Source organism: Dryas octopetala, chromosome 9 (genome assembly GCF_963921425.1).
Source record: "Dryas octopetala chromosome 9, drDryOcto1.1, whole genome shotgun sequence".
NCBI classification, from domain to species: domain Eukaryota; kingdom Viridiplantae; phylum Streptophyta; class Magnoliopsida; order Rosales; family Rosaceae; genus Dryas; species Dryas octopetala.
In genome coordinates, this window is record NC_141374.1 from 16,852,680 (window position 1) to 16,877,631 (window position 24,952).

At 37.5% G+C, this 24,952-nt stretch overlaps 6 protein-coding genes across 6 annotated transcripts; 3 read left to right on the plus strand and 3 right to left on the minus strand.

The window, feature by feature from the left end:
* The first annotated feature begins 713 nt into the window (after nt 1-713).
* LOC147274962 (Pentatricopeptide repeat (PPR) superfamily protein) lies at nt 714-2,823 on the plus strand. Its single transcript, XM_086227814.1, has one exon. It carries the CDS (start codon nt 845-847, stop codon nt 2,360-2,362), a length of 1,518 nt encoding a protein of 505 aa, XP_086083940.1. The 5' UTR covers nt 714-844; the 3' UTR covers nt 2,363-2,823.
* A 1,514-nt stretch (nt 2,824-4,337) lies between these two features.
* Nucleotides 4,338-6,488, minus strand: MDH (malate dehydrogenase). Its single transcript, XM_086228569.1, has 2 exons — nt 6,313-6,488; nt 4,338-6,001 (listed from the first exon to the last, which is right to left on the minus strand). Exon 2 carries the CDS (start codon nt 5,989-5,991, stop codon nt 4,753-4,755), a length of 1,239 nt encoding a protein of 412 aa, XP_086084695.1. The 5' UTR covers nt 5,992-6,001; nt 6,313-6,488; the 3' UTR covers nt 4,338-4,752.
* A 601-nt stretch (nt 6,489-7,089) lies between these two features.
* LOC147274964 (Pyridine nucleotide-disulfide oxidoreductase family protein) lies at nt 7,090-9,117 on the minus strand. The gene is made up of 2 exons (XM_086228568.1): nt 8,333-9,117; nt 7,090-7,936 (listed from the first exon to the last, which is right to left on the minus strand). Exons 1-2 carry the CDS (start codon nt 9,035-9,037, stop codon nt 7,235-7,237), a joined length of 1,407 nt encoding a protein of 468 aa, XP_086084694.1. The 5' UTR covers nt 9,038-9,117; the 3' UTR covers nt 7,090-7,234.
* A 1,488-nt stretch (nt 9,118-10,605) lies between these two features.
* LOC147274965 (GDSL-like Lipase/Acylhydrolase superfamily protein) lies at nt 10,606-12,492 on the plus strand. The gene is made up of 5 exons (XM_086227872.1): nt 10,606-10,860; nt 10,991-11,121; nt 11,252-11,491; nt 11,582-11,831; nt 12,003-12,492. The coding sequence occupies exons 1-5, from the start codon at nt 10,623-10,625 to the stop codon at nt 12,245-12,247; spliced, it is 1,104 nt and encodes a 367-aa protein (XP_086083998.1). The 5' UTR covers nt 10,606-10,622; the 3' UTR covers nt 12,248-12,492.
* A 471-nt stretch (nt 12,493-12,963) lies between these two features.
* LOC147274966 (uncharacterized) lies at nt 12,964-14,113 on the minus strand. Its single transcript, XM_086228570.1, has 3 exons — nt 13,734-14,113; nt 13,588-13,646; nt 12,964-13,494 (listed from the first exon to the last, which is right to left on the minus strand). The coding sequence occupies exons 1-3, from the start codon at nt 13,813-13,815 to the stop codon at nt 13,360-13,362; spliced, it is 276 nt and encodes a 91-aa protein (XP_086084696.1). The 5' UTR covers nt 13,816-14,113; the 3' UTR covers nt 12,964-13,359.
* Nucleotides 14,114-19,853: 5,740 nt separating this feature from the next.
* On the plus strand, nt 19,854-22,763 carry CDF3 (cycling DOF factor 3). Its single transcript, XM_086257020.1, has 2 exons — nt 19,854-20,096; nt 21,187-22,763. Exons 1-2 carry the CDS (start codon nt 19,950-19,952, stop codon nt 22,426-22,428), a joined length of 1,389 nt encoding a protein of 462 aa, XP_086113146.1. The 5' UTR covers nt 19,854-19,949; the 3' UTR covers nt 22,429-22,763.
* The last annotated feature ends 2,189 nt before the right edge of the window (nt 22,764-24,952 follow it).

Genomic DNA, 24,952 nt, shown 5'->3' on the forward strand with positions numbered 1-24,952 from the left:
TGACCATAAACTAGATGGTATTTGCCACTTGAAGTTGGCAAAAATGACATGATGGTTTCTTTCATAATTTTATATGGTTTAATGTCCATCACTCAATATGTAGTGCGAAGTTTTATACAAAAATTCATGTGAATGAGAGATTCTTTCGTATAACATATTTTATGAGACATTCTCTCTTAATAATATAAATTTCATAATACATTAAACATACTTTATTGTGAGAGAATGTTCCATAAAACATGTCTAATTCAAGAATTTAATATTATAAATTTCAAAATTCAAATAAGATCACTCGTAAAACTTTATACTATATGAGAGTATTATCCTTCACCCGAGCATTTAATTCTTCGCTCGATTAAAAAGAGTCCACTTTAAAATTGATATTAAACTCAATAATTCACATGTTTGTAAGCAAATGAGTGAAAAAATGACTGCACTTTCACATCGCCTTCGCTCACATGGTTCCCATCTCACATTCCAAACCTACATTTCTACTCGATTCACCACCACTCTGACCTCACACCCCCAACCACAAGAACTAATAATCGAAAACCCAACAACACCGAACTCGAAATATCACCATCACCAACAAAACCAAAGCAAACCCATCATCTCACAAACTCAAACTCCAAAGGAGATCCTGCTTGCCTTCTTCAAATCATGCACCAGAAAAAGCCATTTGCTCCAAATCCACGCCCACATTGTCCGAACATCTCTCGTTCTGGACCCCACCATTTGCCTCAACTTCTTGTCCCTCATTGCACTTTCGCCATTAAAGAACATCACCTATTCCCGCCAATTCTTCTCCCAAATAACGAGTCCCACTGTTTTTCAATACAACACAATGATAAGAGCTTACTCAATGAGTGATTCACCTGAACAAGGGTTTTGTATGTACCAAGATTTGAGACGCCGAGGCCTTTGTGCCGACGCTTTGTCGTTGTCTTTCGTTGTCAAGTCTTGTATTAGAGTTTCATCGTTAGTTGGTGGAATTCAGGTTCATGCTTCAATTTTAAGAGATGGGCATCAATCAGATAGTCGTTTGCTCACTTCATTGGTGAACTTGTATTCGATCTGTGGCAAGGGTGATGAAGCATGTAGGCTGTTTGATGAAATGCCTGAAAGAGATACTGTTGCTTGGAATGTGCTCATATCTTGTTGTTTACGTAATAACCGCACCCGGGATGCTTTGGGTTTGTTTGATATTATGCAGAGTACAACTCATGGCTGTGAACCCGATGATGTTACGTGTTTACTTCTGCTCCAAGCTTGTGCCAACTTGAATGCGGTGGAGTTTGGTGAGCGGGTTCATAAGTACATTGAAGAACATGGTTACAGTGGTGCTTCGAATCTGTGTAATTCTCTTATAGCGATGTATTCGCGGTGTGGGTGTTTGGATAAGGCGTATGGGGTGTTTAAGGGAATGCGGGATAAAAATGTGGTTTCATGGAGTGCAATCATTTCTGGGTTTGCAGTGAATGGGTATGGTAGAGAAGCTCTTGAAGCATTTGGAGAGATGCAGAGAATGGGTGTTTTACCTGATGATCAGACTTTTACAGGAGTTCTTTGTGCTTCAAGTCATTGCGGGTTGGTTGATGAAGGAATGATGTTCTTTGATCGTATGAGCAACGAGTTTGGGGTATTACCTAATATCCATCACTATGGGTGCATGGTTGACCTTTTGGGTCGTGCAGGTCGACTCGATCAGGCCTATCAGCTTATTTTGTCGATGGATATCAAACCGGATTCGACAATATGGAGGACCTTACTTGGGGCTTGCAGAATTCATGGACATGATGCCCTAGGGGAACGTGTGATGGGTCATTTGATTGAACTCAAGGCTCAAGAGGCAGGGGATTATGTTCTGTTATCGAATATTTACTCTTCAGCTGGCAACTGGGAGAAGCTAACAGAAGTGAGGAAGTTTATGAAGGAAAAAGCAATACAAACTACACCTGGTTGTAGCACAATTGAGTTAAATGGAACGGTACATGAGTTTGTTGTGGATGATGTTTCACATCCAAGGAAGGATGAAATTTACAAAATGCTGGATGAGATTAATAGTCAGCTGAAGATTGCTGGTTATGTTGTAGATGTATCATCTGAATTGCACAACTTGGGGGCAGAAGATAAGGGATGTGCACTCTCTTATCACAGCGAGAAATTAGCTATAGCTTTTGGAGTCCTGGCAACTCCACCTGGAACGACAATCAGAGTGGCCAAGAATCTTCGCACTTGTGTTGATTGCCACAATTTTGCGATGGTTCTCTCAGGGGTTTATAACAGAAAGCTAATTATTAGAGACCGCACCCGGTTTCATCATTTCCAAGAGGGACGCTGCTCTTGCAATGGCTATTGGTAGGGATATGCAGGATCTACGGCATGTGAGCAACTGGGACTCTGCGAAACATTTTCTGCAATTGAAAAGGCTGGGATGGAAGCAACATTTGTGGGTTGTGTGGATGGTAGTAGATAGTTATAAGTAATTACTACTGCCCAACAGTAATTAAGATTTAAGAATACTTTGGAGGGGGAGGCCATGTTTTAGTTTGAAAGAGAAAATGTGGAAGCTCATGTTCAATCAAAATTGAAGAATGTTAGGGTAGATGCACGATGGGATGGTCCTGCTGCCATTTGTTATTTGTGAAGTTAAAAGAGAAGGCAGTTGTAGCACCAATCTCTTTGGCTGATTGAGCAGTGGAGTAGTTACTAGGAGGGCAACAACCATACAAGATGAACATACCTTCTAATGAGAGCAAGATATGTCATACATTATTTTTGGCATCAAGACAATAAAGTCTCTATTCCATATAATCAAATCATTTTTAAGTTGTATCTTATCATCAATAGTGGCAATCTCTGTGTGTGGGGTGAAATAGAGAGAATTCTGAAAGAAAAGATTGCTTCTCTCCTCAAGTCAATATTATGATAAGATTAGACAGTAAATTGATTAAACCCAAACATTTTATTGAACCATAAACTTATATCAATACAATGATATCATGTATGCCATGGAGATCGACCCACATTGATGCATACATTATCACAGGGTACTAGGAGTGGGAGCTGTGGGGTCGCAGTTCTTGTGTGAGCAGTCATGCATGCAGCTTGTCATTTGCTCTGTATCTGCCGTGATGAAACATGAGCATATTTAGGTGAGAGAGAGAGAGAGAGAGAGAGAGAGAGAGAGAGAGAGAGAGAGAGAGAGTTAAATTAAGAAGGATAGAGAGAAAGGAGAGGAGGTACCATTGGTGTATTGGGCACACTGGTCTAGTGAGCAGCCAAGCATGCAGTGGTAACGAGGATCCATAACTTTTTGAGCTACAGGATCATGAGGACACTTCCCCACACATGTGTTGAGGCATGGCATAGGTAGCGAATTGCAAGCGTTGATGCATTGTTCGAAACAGGCATCATCTGCGATTGCATATCTAGTCATCAACAGACTCAGCATCAACACTGCACAGACACCCTTCAACTGATTCATCCTCAAAATTGCTTAATAGTCGATCAACTCTCCAATTCTGAAGTACACCTTATGAAACTACTATACTTCTAAAGTAGGACACCTTTTATAGGTCTCACTTTCTTAACCATAATAATTACACTATTAAAAGGCAGGTGCATATAATCAGATTTGGACAGATTTTGTTCAGAGCCCATAAAAATCTCAATTACAACTAGATTGGCTAGCCATTGGTTCAGTTACAACAAAATCTATCCTGAGGATTTTCATCAATTAATGCAAATATCCTGAGGATTTCATCATATAATGCACAAGCCAATTTCAACTAGCTTCTTTTATTTTATATTTTGAAGGGTGGACAGAATTTGCTCACAACTCAGGAAATCTCAAACTAAACTACTAGATTTGATAGTCATTGGTTCAACATAGTCCATCTAAAGTATTTTTTTTCAATTAATACAACCCAATTTCAACTATTACATTTTATTTTGCTTAGTTTTTGAAACCTCCATAAGTAATGCCAATAGTTTTACCAACATGATTTGTGTTTTTCCTGGACGATCGATATAATAAATAGAGCGATGCTTGAGTCCTCATATTTGAGGATTAACCTTTCCTCGTAACCAATCAAATGAATCTATCATGGAATTCATTATCTCAACAACCTTTTCTCTCTCATGGTGAAGCTCATTTAATTGGCCATGAGAACAAAGTTGGTCCTCAAACATGAGGACCCAAGCATTTTCCTAATAAATATTAAGAAAAGGCTATAGCAGCACATCGCAACTATGGTAGACATCCCCATAAAAAAAAAAAAAAAAAAATTTAACTAATGTAAGACAACTAGACATAGATCCGACAGGGAGCAAAATCACAAATACCTTCCAAGGCTACCTGGTTCTGATTTTATTGCAAGTAAAAATATACTGGCATGAAAGTACGAATTCAAATTCTTTGCACTTATTTGCTGCATCACAAACTTACCCAAGTCTACAGGACAGAGAGAGATAACATGATACTCCCAAAAACTAATAATTTACCAGCCAAGTTATTTCAAAACTGTCACTACACGTCCCCCAAGAGGAGATTACATTCTTCAATCTACAACAACAGAAGCTTTCTTCCCAAAAGTGCTTCAACATAGAAATATGAAATGATATAAACTTCATTCTACAAAAATGAAAGTAATGTTGCAATGCTAATCCGCACAAAAAATAACCAGATTTCTGTATACCCCTCTGTAAAGCATCCATTAGAATGAGCTAGGGGATTCGGATACTAGAAACCTAAGCAGTCACTGTTTGCTTGTTGGCAAATGCAATACCCTTCTCGATGCTGGCTTTCAGTTCTGGCTTAAGCGCTTCCAGAGCCTTTTGCTCATACTCTGTCAAACCTTGGAGGTCAGAGGGTATCAAAGCTTCAACTCCCTTCCTTCCAAGCTTAACCCTTGATGCAAAGAATGGAAGCTCAGTCAGATCTGACTCCACATAGGAGCACTCGTAGACATCCCCATCTCCATCCAGTGCACGGAGAGACGATTCAACAAATCTAGCAGCTGCATATGCCATGGACAATGTCGCAGACCCAGCACCTGCCTTCGCCTCCACAACTTCTGTTCCAGCATTTTGAATCCGAATGGTTAGCTCTTGAATTTCTTCATCAGTGAGGCTGACTGAGGGCTTTGCCTTTGATAGCAGGGGCAGTATAGTTATCCCAGCATGTCCCCCGACCACTGGTACATCAACATCAATGAGTTTCAGATTCTTCTTCTGAGCAACAAATGTGTTTGCCCTCACAACATCCAAGGTAGTAACACCAAAGAGCTTCTTTGGGTTATAAACACCCTTCTTCTTCAAAACCTCAGCCGCAATTGGCACCGTGGAGTTTACCGGATTACTGATAATATGGATGAAGGCATCAGGACAGTTATCAGCAACGGCCTCAACCAAGGTCCTCACAATGTTGGCATTGATGTTAAAGAGGTCATCACGGGTCATGCCAGGCTTTCTTGGAACTCCGGCGGGAATGACAACCACATCCACACCTTTCAACGAAAGGGGCAATTCAGAAGCTCCCGTGAAATCAAGAACCTGAGAGGGAGTGTTGCAGTGACTGAGATCAGCAGCAACACCCTTTACATTTGCTATATCATAAAGATGAAGGGCAGAGACCAACGGGGACATCTTGATCAGAAGAGCCAAGGGCTGGCCTATCCCCCCAGCAGCTCCAAGAACAGCTACTTTGTAAGAGGCCTGGGGCTGCATTTGATGCTGAACCACCTGGGCTTCCTTGTGGGCTTTTAGAGCAAAAGAAGCTCGAAGAGATGCAGTGGCTTCCTTGCCCAAGAAGGAAGACTCGGATTCACAAGTGACAGATGGGATTGCCTTGAGGCCACTGAAACCCTTTAGAGGGTTTTGGGAGTTGAACCTCAAAGCACATGGCTTTGATTGTGGAAATGAGGCTGCTTTGTGGCCAAGGGAACAGTTGGTTCCGATGGAAAAGGTAGCTGCAGATGTCGCTGCCATCTCACACTCTCTGTGACACCAAAAATTCCATTCAAATTTCAAAAACACAACCAAACAAACAAAGATTTTCCCATCTTAATTAAAACAACACAATTCGTGACTATGCACACAAAAATTAAAAGAATTTCAAACAAAAACTACAAGATTTCGATGCATTTTTAAGTTTCGCAACAGATCCGAAACCACAACTCACAGATCCATGAAAGTTAAGGATTTTTCGATTGAAATAAGCAAAAAGAAAATGATAATATCTCGGAAACAGAAATGAAATGACATGGAATTGGAAGATTAGAGAAAGTGCGAGAGAGTGAGGAGGCTAACCTTGAATTGAAGATCTTGACGCCGAGTCGCAGAGAGCTCTCAGAGACGAAGATGGAGAGGAAGGGGAATCGAGAAGAATATAAAAGAGGGAGTGTTGGGTTTTGGACTTCTTGGGTTTGTGTGAGACTCCGCCTATGGGCCTCGGACGAATCCACGCCCGTTTTCTCACCACCAACCCTCTCTTTATACCCGATGCTCCAAATCTACCAATTTTGTTCCTTTCCTCCTAACACGAATCTCTATTCCCTTTTAACGGCTACGATTAATCTAATCTCACATCCCTTGCTCAAAAAGAAAAGACCAAAGAGAAGGTAATTGAATGACATTTCTTTTTAATACAACAAAATTTAATTTCTTTTTACTTGTACACCAATGAATACTTTAGTGGTATGTCAGGCTTATAACTCTGGGGATTGAAAGGATTTACCATCTTAGTTGGAATCTCATGCCTATCTTTAAGACTTTAACCATCCTTATACACACACCTTTCTTGTACTTGATACTAACAAAATCAAGTGGAATAAGTGTGAATTAATGCACAAATCCGCAATCAACTTAGGCCAAAAAGCACATATATATGGCCACTCCACCCATACCTTTTGCTATACCAGAGGATTTTGGCTGCTTGGTTTTCTCAAGATACAAGCATTGAGAAGATATGTGAAGATCTCTATTTCTTCTACAAACATTTTCAACTTTTTTACTTTCTCTTGGCTTTGGTAAAAGTGGAGCAAATATCTCAAGCAACAAATCAAATACAATCTGGCATCCATCCTCTACTAAATGAACTAATTTATTCACATACATCATAACTACACATTGTCATGGCAATCAAATATGAAATTTTGGTTCCAAAGAGATCATTGTACTCAATACAGAAGAAAAGGAAAAAAGAAAAATTAGACAACTAACAAAGCTTCTCTCAAGCGCTAATTTTTTCCATCTCCCTTTTAAGTGCATTAGCCCTTACCAAGCTCCCAATGGTATTCACAGCCAACTTCAAATCCTCCCAAGGATTCCCAGGCACCACCCTCTTATACAAATAGCTATCAAAGGTCATCTTCTGCACATACTCATCCGCGCACATCTCCACGAAGGCCTCCCTCGCCGGATTCGACCTGTAGAACACCTTCTGCAACACATCCAACACCTTATAAGTAGGCCAATAAGTCTTGTCCCACTTCTCCAAGTACTTCCTCAAGTCCCCTTCATCCACCATCCTCTTCCCATTCTCTGACCCCTCAACTATCGCCTCTGCACACATCCTACCACTCTTCGCTGCAAAATAGATACCTTCACCTGAGCATTTTGTAACATACCCAGCTGCATCACCGACCAGTGCTACTCTCCCGGATAGCCTTCGTGGACGGGGGTGTTCAGGGATTGGATGTGCCTCCACTCGTAGAATCTTGCCGCCTAATATCTTGTCCTTGGCTCTGTTTCTTGTTGCTAGTTGGAACTTCTTGATGTCTCCTTTGTGAGTCACAGTGCCAGTACCAACTGCTACATGGTCACATTTTGGGAACACCCACCCGTAAAAGTCCGGCGAGACATCATCCCCAACATACATCTCCGCAAGGTTCTCATAGTACACCATTTTGTCATCAGGGATTTTGATTCTCTCCTGAAAACACAGTAACCAAAAATTCAATAAGAATAAATCAACTGTGGCAACTGTGGACTAATTGAACACTTGGGAGTAGCAACTATCAAACTTTCAGCAATGCACATTGGAATTAACATATATTGGCTTGCCTTTGATTAAAACTAATTGAACAAACAAAACTTAGAGTTGGGTTATCATTCAGTAACTTATTCAAAACCATGGTCTTACATTCAAACAATTATAGCAAATGTAACATATCTAGTTCATTAACAAAGCACCCATCTGATTGCAAATTTAGTCACTAAACTTACTTTCTTTCTAAACTTTGCATAATTAAACAGCAATTTCTACATGCAAAGCTCACAAATCACAAACCCTTTCCTTAATTTGAAACAATGTGTAAGTTGATAATACCTGAAAGGCAATAGCATACTCATAATCACCAGCACCGATAGACTTAGCAACTCTGGAATTAGCCCCATCAGCACCAATCACAGCATCAACCTCCAAACTCTTCTTCACACCAACCCCACCAGCCTTCCCATCATACTCTGTGTAATGCAAAACGTACGGCGCGTTCCCGTCTCCCGGAGCCGGACTATCCATTTTCAGAAATAACCCGTTTATCACATTCGCCCCGTTTTCACTGGCACGGTTCCTCAGGTACGCGTCCAGCACCTCCCGCCGCACCATCCCGATGTACTCGTGCGGCTTCAGCGTCTGCCCGATGTCGACGGCGACGTTCGACGGCGAGATCATCTTCATCTTGGTGACCCGCCGGTCAATGATGTCGAGCGGCAGGTCAAACTCGCCGACCATGCACAGCGGGATGGCTCCGCCGCAGGGTTTGCAGTTGTCCATCTTCCGCTCTATGAGAAACGTCTCCACGCCGCCTTTGGCGAGCGTCTCTGCGGCGGCGCCACCGGCGGGTCCGCCACCGATCACAGCCACCCGGAGGTTCCGGCCGGAGACTTTGGGGCTGGTTTTTCCTGCGACGACGTGGAGACGTCTGTGGTGGGTTGAAGGGTTTGAGATGGGTTTTGCGTGGACGGTGAAATGGGGGGTTTCCTGTGAGGTTTGGCGGAGTCCGATGAAGGACTTGACGGCAATGGAGGCCATTTTTGGTCGGAGATGGAGCAGAGGAGCTTTGGCTGAGTGGAGCACAGAGTGTTAGAGTGGCAGAGTGCGTGAATTTTTTTTATTTTTATGGTTTTGGTGGATATGGTTTGGGATATGAGGGGGTCAGTGGCCGTCGGATTTGGAGAATGAAGGGCCAGGATTTTACGTGGATAATGGGATGGATTTTCAGGTTGGTTTTCGGGTTCAATGATTTACTTTTTGTCTGACTCTGAGTTTTGAGTGGCTGATATCATGCCACGTTGTGTAGTTTTTTACTGGATGCGTTTGATTCTGGTGTGGGGTTGTCCACGTATGGTACATGCAACCAATGGTGCTTTGCCACGTAACCAGTACTGGTTTTTAAGTACATGAACCTTTTTCTTTTTGGTCAAGAGTACGTAAACTTTTTTGACTGAGATAAAAATGGGCAGGCAAGCAGGTCCCACCTCATGTGATAGATAACCCCATTGGGCAGTCAGAACATGGCGCGCAGAGTGTGGTACGAAATTACGAATACAAAATGGGCCGGACTGCGTCGGAGTATCCGAGTTGGGGGCACAAAATGGGCTCCAGCCCCAATTCATGTGGGCCTTAAGTCTCACCTAGTATGACATGGTCTTCGGCCTAATTATTATGACATTCTTCATTCTTTTTACGAGTCTTTAACTCTTAAGAGAACCCTATTGGCCAAAAAATAAAAACAACTCTTAAGAGAACCCCTTTTTTGCTTTCCCAACCCCACATACCCACTACATTCTATTCAAATAAAACATAATGAAGAGTTTCAAAAGCACAAAAAGAGGCTCTTTTATAATTTATCATAATTATTAGATGGGTTGGCAATTTGGCACATACATAAAATAAATCATGGAGAAACTCAATTTAAATGGTCAGCCTATCTTGTTTCACATAAAAGAATGCTTATTTAAAGTTGTTCTTATTACGTAGTAGTACAAACCTGTTGTGTTCAAATTTGATATATTTTGAGAAGGCAATTAGGCCCAAAAGGGAGATTGTGAGCGTGCTCAACTTCATTTCTTGAAAAAACAGATTGCTCAACTTCAAAAAGTACGTAGTAGAGACGCATGTGTATGTATGGTTTGCCCAACATGTTGAAAGAGAAGCCCCATTAATGTTAATAAAATGAGTTCAAGTAATCATAAGGTAGGTGAACCCATAATTCCTTGACATTCCACACCAGCAAAATCTTAACCCACGCGTCTTTACAAGAATCGCAATTCCCTTTGCCATATCATGAAAATGTTCCAATATAACCATTTTCCTATTATAATACATGGGACTTTCGGACTCATACCGTTGTTGTAGGTTGTAACAAAAACAAAGCCATGGTAGTTGCATTAGGTACGACTCAGTAACAGTTTGTTTATCAAACAAGCTACCCTCTCTGTTTTTCCCATATCCAAAAACATGTTAGTCCTCCTTGTCCCAAACTTTCCCTAACTCATATTTTGCACGAAATCTCAATTCCACAGTACCCTCTACTTATAAGCCCTTCGACAACATGTAAAACCCAACCCAAATCTTCAACTCTCGGTAAATTGAACTCTGCAAGACCTAAACAACAATGAAGTTCACTGTGGTTGTAGCAATAATGGCTGTGACCCTCTTTGCCATCCTCATCAATGGTCACAATTGCAAAATGGTGCAGTTTATATTTGGTGACTCCCTCTCTGATGTGGGAAACAACATGTACTTGAGCAAGAGCCTCGCCCAAGCAAGCCTGCCCTGGTATGGTATTGACTTTGGCAATGGACTGCCCAATGGGAGGTTCTCTAATGGCCGTACAGTTGCTGATATAATAGGTAACATAGATAATATATATATATATATATATATACATATATGTTCATTTCATGCAGTGCAATTTTTTGGACCAACCCATCAACTTAATATGCTTTAATTTGTTGCCTTTTAATTTGTTTGTGTATTTAGGTGATAATATGGGCCTCCCAAGGCCACCTGCCTTTCTAGACCCATCCTTAACTGAAGATGTAATACTGCAAAATGGAGTAAACTATGCCTCTGGTGGTGGAGGCATCTTGAATGAAACTGGTGGATTATTTGTAAGTTGCAACCTTAAACTGCCATATATATATATATATATAGAGTATTATTTGTAAACTTTTGTTTAAATGTAACAAAACACATAAACTAGCTCTAAGATTGATGAAATTTTCATATAACGTCTTGCAGATTCAAAGGTTTTCACTGTATAAACAGATTGAGCTGTTTCAAGGGACACATACACTGATAAAAAGCAAAATTGGCAAAGAGGCAGCAGAGAAGTTCTTCCAAGAAGCTCATTATGTTGTCGCTTTAGGCAGCAATGACTTCATTAACAATTACTTGATGCCAGTTTACAGTGATTCATGGAATTACAATGATCAAACTTTCGTCGACTACATAATGGAAACCTTAAGAAGACAACTTAAGGTTGTGACCTTTATACTAATTGATCATCAAAGTTTCTTAATATCTAGTCATTGATAATAACATTCCTGACTTGGGTGTGCTTTTGAGTAGCTATTGCACAGCTTAGGAGCACGGCAGCTGATGGTGTTTGGACTCGGGCCAATGGGTTGTATACCACTCCAAAGGGTGCTAAGTACATCTGGGGATTGCCAAGATAGAGCAAACAAACTAGCTCTCAGCTTCAACAAAGCTGGAAGCAAGCTAATGGAAGATTTGTCCAGCAAACTTCCCAACTCAACCTATAGATTTGGTGATGCTTATGATGTTGTCAATGATGTGATAAGCAATCCAAACAATTATGGTAAGTTATTGTGCTCTTCACCACTTTTATCTGGATTGATGCATACCCTTTTGTCCTTTCAAGATTTTATGCCTAAATTGGCATGCTATATAGACTCGTTTCTCTATCGATTCTTTATATATATTTCTCATTTTTCTGCTTCGTGATTGCATTCAAATTCAACCTTGATAGGCTTCAGTAACTCGGACTCACCATGCTGCTCATTTGGGAAAATTCGACCAGCTCTGACATGTATCCCTGCATCAACATTGTGCACAGATAGAAGCAAATATTTGTTCTGGGATGAGTATCATCCATCAGATAGTGCTAACCAGTTAATTGCTAATGAGCTCATCAAGAAATTTGGTTTCACTCGTGTCGATCATGCAAATGGTCCTTCTGCAGCACCTGCCATTGCTCCATCACCAGAGGAATAAAGAATACGATCAAGCTAGCAGTGTCTGCTTCTGCTTCATAAACCAATTCCTTGGTGATCATTAAATAGCTTTTTCATATACAAATATCATTACGGTTTGCGAACTCAAATATATATGTTTGTAATTGTTCAAGATTTTGCCTATGTAAGTTTCCAATTGTCTACAGTCTATACAGTCTATTTTAGCATCAATGGCCATGAAGTGTTGAACTCAAACGTAATTGTCATGCACCATGAATATAACTATGCTGTCCAAATCATCATCCAATTTCTCAGAAGATTACTAGCTGCCTTCTTCTATATATCCTTATATTTTAATTTGCATGGATTAGTATTTAATTACACGTCTTTTGCTGATCTGCATAGTTATGCCTAGTTTATTGCACCAAGATCCAAAGTCAGACTAACTTTGTGCCCGGAGCAGCCATAGTGAAGAATATTATATTTTGGAAATTAAGTGGTAAAGTGGATGTCACAAAACAATCCACTTAGTAGATCCACTGAACACAAAGCACATGTACAAGTGCTTCGAGATATTTAGAGAAGGGTTTTGGTTGTTTACCTACCAATACGCTTATTTAAAGCGATTGCATTTGTTAATTGTATATTTGTATGGACAGTTTAAGAACTTGGTTGTCCAATACCAACCTGTGGAAAAAGCATTCTCTAACTTTTTCTAATTTCCATTCTTCTTTTTCGGCCTTAGGGGCAAAAGGCAAAAGCCTTGGTGGTCCAAGGCCACTTTTTTTGCTCATCACTAAGCAATTGCTGAATTACATAAGCATGATGCAGGGGATTGAAAACCCATATAATCAGAAATAATGCTTGAGCAATATGTTTACACAAATAGATAACTAGATCATCAACTAGATCATTTCATCTTACCGATATCTATACTCAAAGTTAATACTCTTTCACATAATTAATCATGATACATATATATCTATGCATAAATCCAAATTTCACCTAATGCATCTACTCCTACAGTCCTACTCTCCTTTAATATTAAGCCCCAATACTAAACTTAAATGAGTGGTCCAGAAAAAAAATCTTGTTTACAATAGTCCATATATGACATTATATTGTAAACTCTAAATCAACACCAAGAGCAAACTAGCAATCAACACATCTCCCAAACTGCGGCTTTGGTGTGTGGCGGTTGTTGGCTCCTGATCCCGGGTAGTCATGAAGCTCCACATCCATTCTTTCACTAATGGTTTGTTCATAAAAGGTCTTCTCTGTGGTTACCTGTGTTAAAACATGGAAATGAAATTAATGCATTAGTCACTTGAATGCAACAAAGCCTGATCATCATACAGAACAACTATGAGAAAGTATTACCAGTTTGTTATTTTCTGCAATTTGATGAACTTGAGGCTCATGCTTTAGGCTTCCAATTCCTGCATGCACAAAGAACATGTCAGAAGAAGAACGAGAAGTACGTAGTAGAAGAAGAAGAAGAAGTAGAATTGAAGGTTAAGTCTTACTTGTAACTGGGACTGCATTCAAGCAGATAAGGTGAGAAAACCCCAACAAAATTACGAGTAGATGGAGGAGATTGCTTGCCATTTCTGCAGCAGTAGTCTTCTGAGGGACAACCTCTATGAGTGTTAACTCTCATAAAGCCAGGACTCAATTTATATATCCCCAACAATAAAGATTTGAAGGACCTTGTGTGTGTTGTTGGGAAAAGCAATCATATTGTTTAAAGTCAAAAAGGTGAAAGAAAGAAAGAAATTAAGAACACAAGGTTTTTGTGGGGGCCGTACGCGTTTCCAACCTTTGAAATCTGCATATAGCTGCAACAGTGTGAACCATAGATGAGAATGTGGAAACCAAAAGACAGAGAGAAGTTTCAGGGGCAATTGGTAAGTGGGGGTATCATGAAAATAATATTAAAGTGAATGTAGTGAGAAAAAAAGAGGGAGCACACTAATGCAAGTGGAGGGTGACACAAGAATGAATGATGTTGTGCAAAACTTGAGCTCATGCACTAACTTAGGTTAAGGGTTCTAGTGGGAATCATCATTGGAGCTCAAAGTTATTCAATGAATTGCAAAGAAACTCACTAAAAGTAAAGGCAAGGCATGCCACTTACATATGTTTCTGTGATTCAATTTCAGTGGCATATCAACTGGGGAGTAGTCAAAACAAACAATAGCCACCAAATGTGGAAGCAGTTTTGCAATACATGTATTACTTGGTTGAATATTATGTGTAGAAAATAAGTGTCTTGGTAGATAATTAAAAAAGTGTCCTGCAGAACATAGATGGGTTTTCTGGGCCACTAAATGCTGTCTACTTAAAGTAGAGTCATCAAGGTTTGACATCATATTTTTATGTTGTCTTAGACAAGATTAAAAGATTGTGTATGGGTTATATACATCCTTGGGTTTTTACTGTCCAACTTAAGTTACCCAATTTATACAAGGTTTTCAATGTCTGAAGTTTCCAAGAACTGGCACAGTGACAATATAATATGGCCAGCAAATATTTTGGTGCTAATAAAAGCAAAAGTTTGGTTGACCATAACCATCTTGCCCATGAAATTTCCCTACATCTTTCTCAATTCTGAGTGATTGTTTTTTAAGCATTCCCATTCAGAGAAATATACATATTAAGATCAATCTGTCTTGCTTTTTAGATGAGTTGTTTGACTTTCTAATCACCAATTTGCATTGCTCATTGGTTTGGTGGGTCATTGCACTTATATGATTGTAAAAGTAGTATTGACAATGAAGCAACAAACTTGATGTAATAGACAATTCGAAAAAGGTAAATTGATTAATAACAAATTACAATGTGAAGCTAAAAGCCTAAATATCCGAAATGGTTGAGAAAGTAGAGAAAGTTAAAGCAGAAAAGGCAGTGTACAAGTCGATCCAAGCTCATTTTGGGATCCACTACCATACTTTCTGCTACTTTCCATGCTTGAATGATGGTGCTTTTACTGAAACTTTAGTCAACCCTTTCTGGTGTGAATGTGATCCAATCCATTGATACTGGTATATATGGTATGATCGCACCCATTTTAGTCAATCTCTTCATAACATATCAGCAATTTATTGCACACTGCACAATTTCGTTTTTATGCTGGCTGCACACACACACAAACACGTTGTGAAGGTCACATGTGTACATGTATGTATAATGTATACTCAAAAGGTTCTGTTACTGCCACTATGATTTTATTTTAACAGAATTGATGATGATAATCCTCATACAAAGTCTGGCCAAGCCAAGAGTGTTACTGCCACTATGATTGTTATACAGGTAAGGAGGTTTGAAGCTGTGGTGATATAAATTAGGGCATATAAATATTTATATAATATAAGATGTTTAAATCTGAATTATTTGTCAGACTGAATCTGTGACCTCAATTCACATTCTGATAATACAAGTATTGTATGTTACTAGACTGCTTTACATGGTATGTTGCCATATAGTGAAATCAAGACTATTGATTAGAGTCAATTATGTTAGGATGCGAATTCTTAACTTACAGCTTAACAATGTACCGTACATAATATGTCAAACCGTATGATAAAAGAATATTGGAGCAAACTTATATATAATTTAATAAAACATTACGAAATTTTATTTAGGATCTAAATTTAGTACACAAATTAAAATCTCTAGCAATACTCTTATAGATCCCCATATACACATATTATACGTGGAATATCATCAAATTAATTAAAGATGTTACTGGTTTTAATTCTTAGCTGGCACACTCCTACCATGAGCGATGAGTCTTTTCCATGTTTTCTATTTTGGGCCAGACCTCAGACCGACCACGAGTCTGTTACCCATAAACTAGGGCATTAATGGGCCAGCCTAACAGCAACTTTTCTATACTTAAACTTGGGCTTTCCAAACCTTAAATTAGTTAGAAACCCAAATGAATGTCACTGTGTCCTCTGGCAAAGGGTTCATGGGCTACATACCTCGTCAAAGCCCATGTTACATATCATTTTCAATGGTATTGAAAAGGCCCGGCCCACCATCACCCTGATAAGCAAATAAAAATAAAAATCATGCTGGCATTTCAAAGCAACTTACTTGACTATAATTAGGAAATTTCTTTTCAAAATTCCATCCTAATCTAATTTCTTAATCCTGTCCAAATCAAAATGCGGCTTGACTGCACAATCCTAATTTAATTTAAGAACATGTTTACAACATTAGTAACCGCCCACCAGCCTTTAACATTTTTCTTAAGAAAGATGTTACATCCAACTTCGACTTGTTTAATGAATGTTTTAAATCATAGCTAAAGTATATGATTAAACTAATTAAGCTAATTAAAAAAAACAACATGAATTTTGGCCTTTATAATAATTATGACCGAAAGATAGAAGATATGCTGGGAGCTTTTTATCCCTACATGTATAGTCTTCCAAATCATATTTGTTTTTTGGTTAGTTAATCAAATCGTACTTGTTTTATATTAAAAGCCTACAGTAAATGGGACTCGTGTCACCCTATGAGAGCTTGCTTACTAAGACAAAAAAGAGTCGTGAAATATAGAAATTGTGGATGGTCTACACGTGTTGGATATCTACGGGTAGAAACTTAGCAAGCTCTTCAACTTTGAGCTTTTGGATTCAAGAAAAAAAAAAACTCTTGAGCTTTTAGAGGTGGACCCGATTTAAAAAATTGTGCAGGTGATGTGGCAACAAGTGTTATTTTAATCCCTCTGAAGTCTGAAGTGTTTTTTTTTTTTGCATGATAATCTAAATTCTAAAGCATAAATTTGCTCAAAATAAGAATGAATGCTATACTTACCACATTTCTTATACCACATTCTTATACCATCACACGTGTCATTACTTTATTGGACAGAGTTTTTCTTTTTCTTTTTGGGTTTTTATTTTTATTTTTTAGTATCCAATGTATGAATGCCATGTAAGTTGCCACATAAGGTGGTATGAAATTATGGTATAAAAATGTGGTATATCTAGCACTACTGAATAAGAATCTTATGTTTACCCAATTTAAAGCTCCTAATTATATTTTGCTTTGAAAAATTACGTGGCACAATACTAGTATATGCGAAGTATATGTTTTATTTCTTTCGTTTTCATGGGGTGGTTCTTATTTTATTTTACAATAATGCTAGTTGTCCTACATTTTTTTCCCACATTTATATCCTTGGAAGGGTATTTCCTTTTTTTTTTTTAGGTTTTATTTTTTAATTTGTAGTATCCAATGTATGAATGTCATGTAAGATGGTATGAAATTGTGATATAAAAATGTGGTAAGTGTATTATTATTGTTTATTTTAAGAGTAATTTTAAGGTACTGACAAATTAAAAACTCAATCAAAATTACCTTAACACAAAAATTTAAGTTGCAGGTAACTTTCTAGGAGATCAACCCCAACTTACCCAAAGTAAAATCTAAAACTAACACAAGCTCAATCCACTCAAAATAAAAACTGAAACTAACACAAGTCCAACCAACCCAAAATTAAAAACTGAAATTAACACAAGTCCAACGCACCCCAAATAGCTTTAGCAAGTGCCAAATTAAAATTATAAATTGAAATTGCGTCAGAAAACTAAAACTATTACTGCATACATATTTTCACTACACTTTGAACAAATATAAGTTTTATATACCAAAAAAACTAAAAGAATTTGAGAGAAGAAAACTAAACCAAAAAATAAAAACGAAATAAGCTAAGTGACTTAAATGTTACAAATGTTACTTTATTGTTACATTTTAATAATAAGTATACTAGAGATTAAGTAGGATGCTTGTCATGCATCCTACACTAATTTATTCTTATTTTAATTATAATTTTTCAATACCTTGACTGAGAGACAAGCTTTTCAATTGTGATGTGCATGATTATAAAGAAGTCAATATATAGGAATAATTTCTTTTCTTGAGGCATACAGTCTGACATATATATTAGCCAAATATGATTTCACCGACGATCCTAATCAATAATCAGAAAACAAAAATATATAAAATTATCTAACAAACAGAGATTACTATGAACAACTTTGTCTTACAAATTGTGTTTTAAAGAACCTTTACTCAAAGACTATTGTTTAGTCGTCTTTTGCTAAATGTTGAACATATATAATTTTTTTTTAAGAGGAAGCAAAAACAAAGGAATAATAATTTGGCCAAAATAGTGATTTTCTTTGTTGTATGCAGGTCCATAATGGTGATTTGGAGCATAACTTTTATTTATCTATTTGAATACTAGCTACACACTTCGATCTATAAAAGAGACATATACATACCTACATTAAAAGATAGTTAACATGTTAACCAAAAGCTATCAAACATATCTTTTATATTATAGGACATGCATATCATATGGCAATTAAAATGTCACATTTCTAAAAGTTATCAATTCTATATATATATATATATATATATATTTGTTTTTCTCAATTGATTCTCTCCCAACTGGTTGGACCATATGTACGTGCGATCATTTACTTTACAAGTAAAATTGATGGTTCAAACCTAAGATGCCCAGCTACATCAAGAAAAAGAATCCAAAAAGCATTTGATTCTGTATATGCTTCATAGGGTTGGTTATGAAATTTTCCGAATCTGAGGTGAACTATAAAAATAGAGCATTTTACCCTTTTCATATATTTATGTAATTATATTTTTTTTTTCTAAGTACCAAAAATATCATCATTTTTTTGCCACTCTAAAATTTTTTTCATAACATATAATAGTTTATAGAATTTAGAGTCCTAAATATATGATTATATGAAGACCCAAATTTATTATCTCATTTGCCAACCGGCTTGAGCAATTAAATGAATGATCTTCCTTAAAAAGAAAAAGTGTTAAACAATAGAGAAATTTCAAGCTTATTATAAATGTAAAATATTACATAATGGTCAGTGTAAATTTTCCTTTCTCATAAAGGTAAATGAGTTTTGAAATCATATTTTATTTTAGTTGCGAAACTCAATCTACTTGATGATTTCGTGTATTTTTGTGCATTAAAAAATACCAATTTGCTCATCATTTTTTTTCATTATTTATGGGCGTAAAATTATGACGTTACCTTTAATTTAGTTTAGGGTATAGAAAAGAGGTGTAGATTATATAAATGAGGTTTAAGGTTTTAGGATTCTGAAGCTTATGACTTAGGCTCTAGGCAAAATTCGAGAGATAAACCTTAAACCATTTTGTTGCGTAACAGTTGAACATAAATCTAATACAAATTTAAATATGAATAATAATATATGTTTATTAATTTATTGTAATTTATCTTTTTTTTTTTTTTGATCAATAGTGACTAAAATAAAATTATAAAAAATATATTAATTAAAATATAATTATAAAATTTTTTATTAATTTATTTATAATTAGCCCTTAAATCTAACACAAAGCCAAATGTGTAACACGTCGGCAGGCGCAGCCAAACCCTTTTAGAGTATTCGAAACTATGACATATATATTACAGGGTAGCACCGAATTTCCGTGCCGCAGAGCTGAGAGGGAAATAGGGAATCCAAAAGAAAATTGACAAGGAAAATCTGGAGGCCACAAGAACTTGTGGCTGAGAATCAAACCCATGCGCTGACGTGGCATCAACCTCTACTTTTAAACGGATGAAAATCGCAGACGGCGTACTACGCCCAATGCCAACCGAGACACCACCAAAAAACCTCCAACAATACTCGCGCGTTTTTTAACACTATTTGGCTGCCGAGAAAATGCACGAAAGTAAGGACCCTGCCATCAAGCTCTTCGGGAAGAAGATACCCCTGCGGGCCGACGTCGAGGACTTTGACTTTGCTCAGCCTGATGAGAAAGAAGTAGAAGTACTAGAAGAAGAAGAACCAGAAGAAGAGGCAGAGGAGGTACAGTTTGTACACTGAGCGAGACTGTGAGAATCTGAGAGATGTCTTGTGGAATTTCTTTATTTGGAAATTTGAGGATGACCCTTTTGTTCAAATGCTGAGAGCTTTGATGGGTTAAGCTTAAATTTTCATTTTTTTCTTGTGTCACTTTACATTTGGTGCTTATGAGTATTGACAAGCTTTCTGGTTTTTCCTTTTTTCTTTTTAGGTGTTATTTAAGGTTTTGGGATATTACTTTTTCTGGTTGACTTTGGAGATTAATTACCTTCTGTTTTTGTTTGATTTTTTTGATCTTAATTTGGACGGGGATAATCTAACTTTTAGTGTCTGGAAGGAAAAGAAAGTGCAAATTTTGAAACTTTTTTTGGTCATATGAGAACTAGAAAATCATATTTGTTTCCTTCAATTCGTTTTGTAAATTATATTTTTTTCCTTCAATTTTGTTACCAAATGAAATAATTGTCAAATCAATGAACTTCAGACCAGCTTTTGGAAATTATAAAATCAATTAGTTATACTATTCTTTATTTTTTGGTTAATTAAGTTCAATTTACATGTGCCACTAGCCAATTAAATTTTCCTTTTTCCATATTTAAGCTTGTATGTCCATCAAAACTTGTGAAACTGTCAATCCTTCTTGATTTTTCCCTTGTTAGCCAGCCACTTTCAGAGCCAGAGAACTCTTTAGCTATGAGCTCTAATTATCTGTTTCCTTTGAATTGTTCGTTTCCTGTTGATTTTATAAGTCTGTTGTTTTTCTTATTTTTAATTTTCTAGTCTTTGTGGTAATAATTTTCTAAGATTTCTTTGATTTCATGTAACAGAGTGATCAGGTTCTCTCATTTTCTAGAAGTTTCAATAGCTTTGATGGTGTCAATGAAACTATAGCACAACCAAACTAAAAAAAGAGAGGGAAAAAATCACTTTCCACTGAAGAAATGAAGAATACTCCTTGTAAACACATAAATTTATAATACTTATTTCTGGTTGCTTGTTTTTGGTTGTAGGTGTTATCACACTGATTGCTCCCATCTTGTATGAAGTTTATTTTGCAGTGCTTGTTCCTAAAGCATATTTGTGAAATTTTCAGGATCCATCATCAATAGAAGCCACTGAGAGCATAGAACAAGATGATGGTCCACCTCCAAAAACTGAAGACTCAACAAGTGTGGAAATTTTAGCAGATTCTAATGTGAACCCAAAGACACCCTCTATAGATGAAGAAAGTGCAAAATCAAAAACTGCCAAGACTGAGAAAGAACAGAGTGACACAACCAACTTGCAAGAGAAAACCCTGAAGAAGCCTGACAAGATACTTCCATGCCCCCGCTGCAAGAGCATGGACACTAAGTTTTGTTACTACAATAATTACAACATCAATCAACCGCGGCATTTCTGCAAAGCCTGTCAAAGATACTGGACTGCAGGCGGTACCATGAGGAATGTTCCCGTGGGAGCTGGGCGTCGCAAAAACAAGAACTCTGCCTCACATTATCGGCACATCACCATTTCTGAGGCTCTTCAAGCAGCTAGAATTGATGCTCCAAATGGTGCTCACCACCCTGCATTGAAAAGCAATGGTAGAGTCCTCAGCTTTGGTGCCGATGCACCCTCTTGTGATTCCATGGCTTCTGTTTTAAACCTTGCAGATAAAAAGGTTCTGAATGGTACTCGAAATGGATTTCATAAAAGTGAAGAACGGGTATTTCCAGCTCCTTGCAAAGGTAGAGAAAATGGTGATGATTGCCCAAGTGCATCTTCTGTAACAGTTCCAAAACCACATATGCAGAATGTCAATGGCTTCTCTTCACAAGTTCCTTGTCTTCCTGGTGTTCCTTGGCCTTATCCGTGGAATTCAGCAATTCCCCCACCCGCTTTCTGCCCTCCAGGATTTCCTATATCATTTTGTCCTGCAGCTTATTGGAACTGTGGTGTCCCTGGCACTTGGAATGTTCCTTGGTTCGGTCCACAACCTGCTTCTCCGACCCAAATGTCTCCAACCTCTGGTTCAAATTCTCCAACATTGGGGAAGCATTCGAGGGATGGAACCATTCTCAAACCAGAGAATTTGGAGAAAGAAGCACCATCAAAACATAAAAATGGACGTGTTTTGGTTCCAAAAACATTAAGGATCGATGACCCAAGTGAAGCTGCAAAGAGTTCAATATGGAATACACTTGGGATTAAGAATGATGCCATCAGTGGGGGAGGGATGTTTAAGGCCTTCCAATCTAAGAGTGATCAAAAGAAAAATGTCTTTGAAACCTCTCCAGTTTTGCTAGCTAACCCAGCAGCCTTGTCTAGATCCCTCAAATTTCATGAGAGCTCCTGAAGTGGTTTTCTATGATGTAAGATTTTCATATTAGCTGGAAGGATGAGGTTGGATTCAGCCCATCTTGTATGAGTTTTGACAGCTAACCCCATCCAGCTAGGTCATTTTGGTTGAGCTGGTCAACCGGGATAGAACTGGAGGGGCAGCCTCTACTCTCTAGGCTCCTCTGTAGTCTGTATGATAGGGGAACCAATGTAGGATAAAGCTCCAGTGGGAACTAATTTTTTCTTCTTGTAACAGTATGCACAGGTGCCTTCTGATGTTCTTAGTTTGCTGAGTTTGAATTCATGTACATATCTCTATATATGTGAAATACTATGATAGAATTGGAGAAACATCTATTTCTATGTAAGAAAATTCATAGTATAACTGGAAAATGATCAAATAACCAAAGGTATCTTTGACAACATATATAGGTAGTCTTGTTCTAGATCAAAATTGCAGAAAGAAGTATCTTCTTTGTAAAAAGAAAGAACAACATTCATAAGATCCGAGGGCATCACTAAAGGTGAAACTTGAAGACTTTTCTTGTGGAAAAACTGAAAATGCATTTATGCACTGCTTACATGATGCCAAGGCTGCATTATGATGATAAAGAAGGGGGTCTGTGTGGAGATGTTGACAAACCAACAAAATTGATCCATTAGTCCTTCCCTTGAGTAAACATGAATAAAATTCCACAATAAGGGCCAAACTTCTTTCCTTTTCACCACCAAAGGACCAGAACAACTTGCACAAAATTTGCATTGCAGACTGTCCGATATTTTCTTTGCTCCCCTTTTTCTCCTTGTTCTCTTGTCGCTTTTAGTAACTATGTTCTTTTGTAAGAAATAAAACCTAACTGATCACGTGACCAACACATATGAGGCTAGATGTGGCAATAAATCATGTCTCATATGGTTGCATGGAAGCAGGAGCTGAAGGAACATGTACTTATTTTTCTTTCATCTCTAACCCTCCCTCCCTCTTTTCTGATTTCACTTGGAGCAATTGACTGAGACTTGGTGTTCATGTTATTTTCCTTTGATAAGAAATTGTGGATATTTGGATTAACTTGGTGAAATGTATGCACCTAAGTTTCTTTGTTAAAGACCTTGGTATATATATCAACATCAGACATATACGTGTCGAGAATCAATGAAACAAAAACCACACAGATATTTTGGTGCTACAAGCAAACACAGGCCCCATTTTATGTAAAGATGAGTTGTTTATGGGACCCGATTGCACATAATGCCATTAATCCTTTTGGCACTCTCTCTTGCTTTTTCTTTCATTCCTTTTTAATCTTTCCCTTTCCTATACGAAAGCAAATGGCCATCTCATTTCATCCATATGCCTAATTTTAATGCTGTAGGAGACAAAGAAGATAAAAATGGCAGTGTGTTCAATATCTGTATGCCCTTCTAGCCATCTGATCTGTGTTTCTATGCATTTTAATGGAAATCAAAACTTGACCACAACCTTACATGTTAAACTTTTTTGGGAGTACATCTACCTAATGTCTAACTAATGAACCATAGAGGTTTAAGTAAAGAAAAAGGTTGGTTAAGTCATGTCCTTCTCCTACTCTCACATGAAGTTCTCTCATTTTAACAAAATGAGCAGAACTGCTATTAGACTAATAATTAGTTAGTACAAAATAATTCATTTAATAGTCTAGAGCAATTACTACTAAATATTATTTGCAGTGCCAGAAATTCAAGTAGTGGTTTCAATTTTTATTATGAACCTAACCAATTAGGTGTACAAACTACTTTCAATTGATGTAATTAGATGTCAAATGTATGGTGGCCTCCTATGCTCTTTTAACCCTGTTGGATCCTTAACAAACCAACCCAAATTAGGGATGTTAATTATTAGAGCACCAAGTTATGGGGTTTAACCTCTATTGGCTCAATTATGAAGTTAAAAATTTATGAGTTTGGTCAGTGATTTTGACCTCTGTGTTTCCACTTTGTGAATGATAAAATAATGCTCATGCTGGCTTAGTTGCGCTACTAATTAAAGTTGACTCTCCCCTTGTTCGTGGAAAAGTAGTTATTGTCATTGGGAGTCAGTCAACCTCCCACTATAACTTATCCTCTCCTCTATTGCTCTTTATATTATATTATTATTCAAACAAATACTAATAAGTTGCATAGAAAGAAAGAAAAAAAAAAAATGCAATTATTTGGATAATTACCTTACGTGAAAAAAGCTAGCGTCAGCTACACGTACACAATGGACGGATTAAAATGCATAATTTTATTTTAATGAAGGAATAACTCTCAATCATTTATGCATGTATGAACAATTGTGTTTATGCTTTAATCATATGATAATAAACTAATTCTTTATAAGAAATAATTATTTTTAAACCATATGTTGATTAAATGAAAATTTAAAGAAAGATAATTGAAGAATCATATTACATAGGGTTAGAGGGTATTGAATCTTGAATCTTGGTTCAAGTGGATAAAAGGTTTCTAAACCTAGGCCAGGCCCCATGGTGAAGCGATTGCTTAAGAAATAAAATTATAAA

Coding starts and splice junctions, on each gene's coding strand:
- LOC147274962 (XM_086227814.1), top strand. CDS start 845: ATGATAAGAGCTTACTCAATGAGTGATTCACCTGAACAAGGGTTTTGT.
- MDH (XM_086228569.1), bottom strand. CDS start 5,991: ATGGCAGCGACATCTGCAGCTACCTTTTCCATCGGAACCAACTGTTCC.
- LOC147274964 (XM_086228568.1), bottom strand. CDS start 9,037: ATGGCCTCCATTGCCGTCAAGTCCTTCATCGGACTCCGCCAAACCTCA. Junction 7,937..8,332: donor AGTATGCTATTGCCTTTCAG/GTATTATCAACT, acceptor CTGTGTTTTCAG/GAGAGAATCAAAATCCCTGA.
- LOC147274965 (XM_086227872.1), top strand. CDS start 10,623: ATGAAGTTCACTGTGGTTGTAGCAATAATGGCTGTGACCCTCTTTGCC. Junction 11,122..11,251: donor ATGAAACTGGTGGATTATTT/GTAAGTTGCAAC, acceptor AACGTCTTGCAG/ATTCAAAGGTTTTCACTGTA. Junction 11,492..11,581: donor CCTTAAGAAGACAACTTAAG/GTTGTGACCTTT, acceptor GCTTTTGAGTAG/CTATTGCACAGCTTAGGAGC.
- LOC147274966 (XM_086228570.1), bottom strand. CDS start 13,815: ATGGCAAGCAATCTCCTCCATCTACTCGTAATTTTGTTGGGGTTTTCT. Junction 13,647..13,733: donor GAATGCAGTCCCAGTTACAA/GTAAGACTTAAC, acceptor TTGTGCATGCAG/GAATTGGAAGCCTAAAGCAT. Junction 13,495..13,587: donor TTGCAGAAAATAACAAACTG/GTAATACTTTCT, acceptor GTTTTAACACAG/GTAACCACAGAGAAGACCTT.
- CDF3 (XM_086257020.1), top strand. CDS start 19,950: ATGCACGAAAGTAAGGACCCTGCCATCAAGCTCTTCGGGAAGAAGATA. Junction 20,097..21,186: donor CAGAAGAAGAGGCAGAGGAG/GTACAGTTTGTA, acceptor TGAAATTTTCAG/GATCCATCATCAATAGAAGC.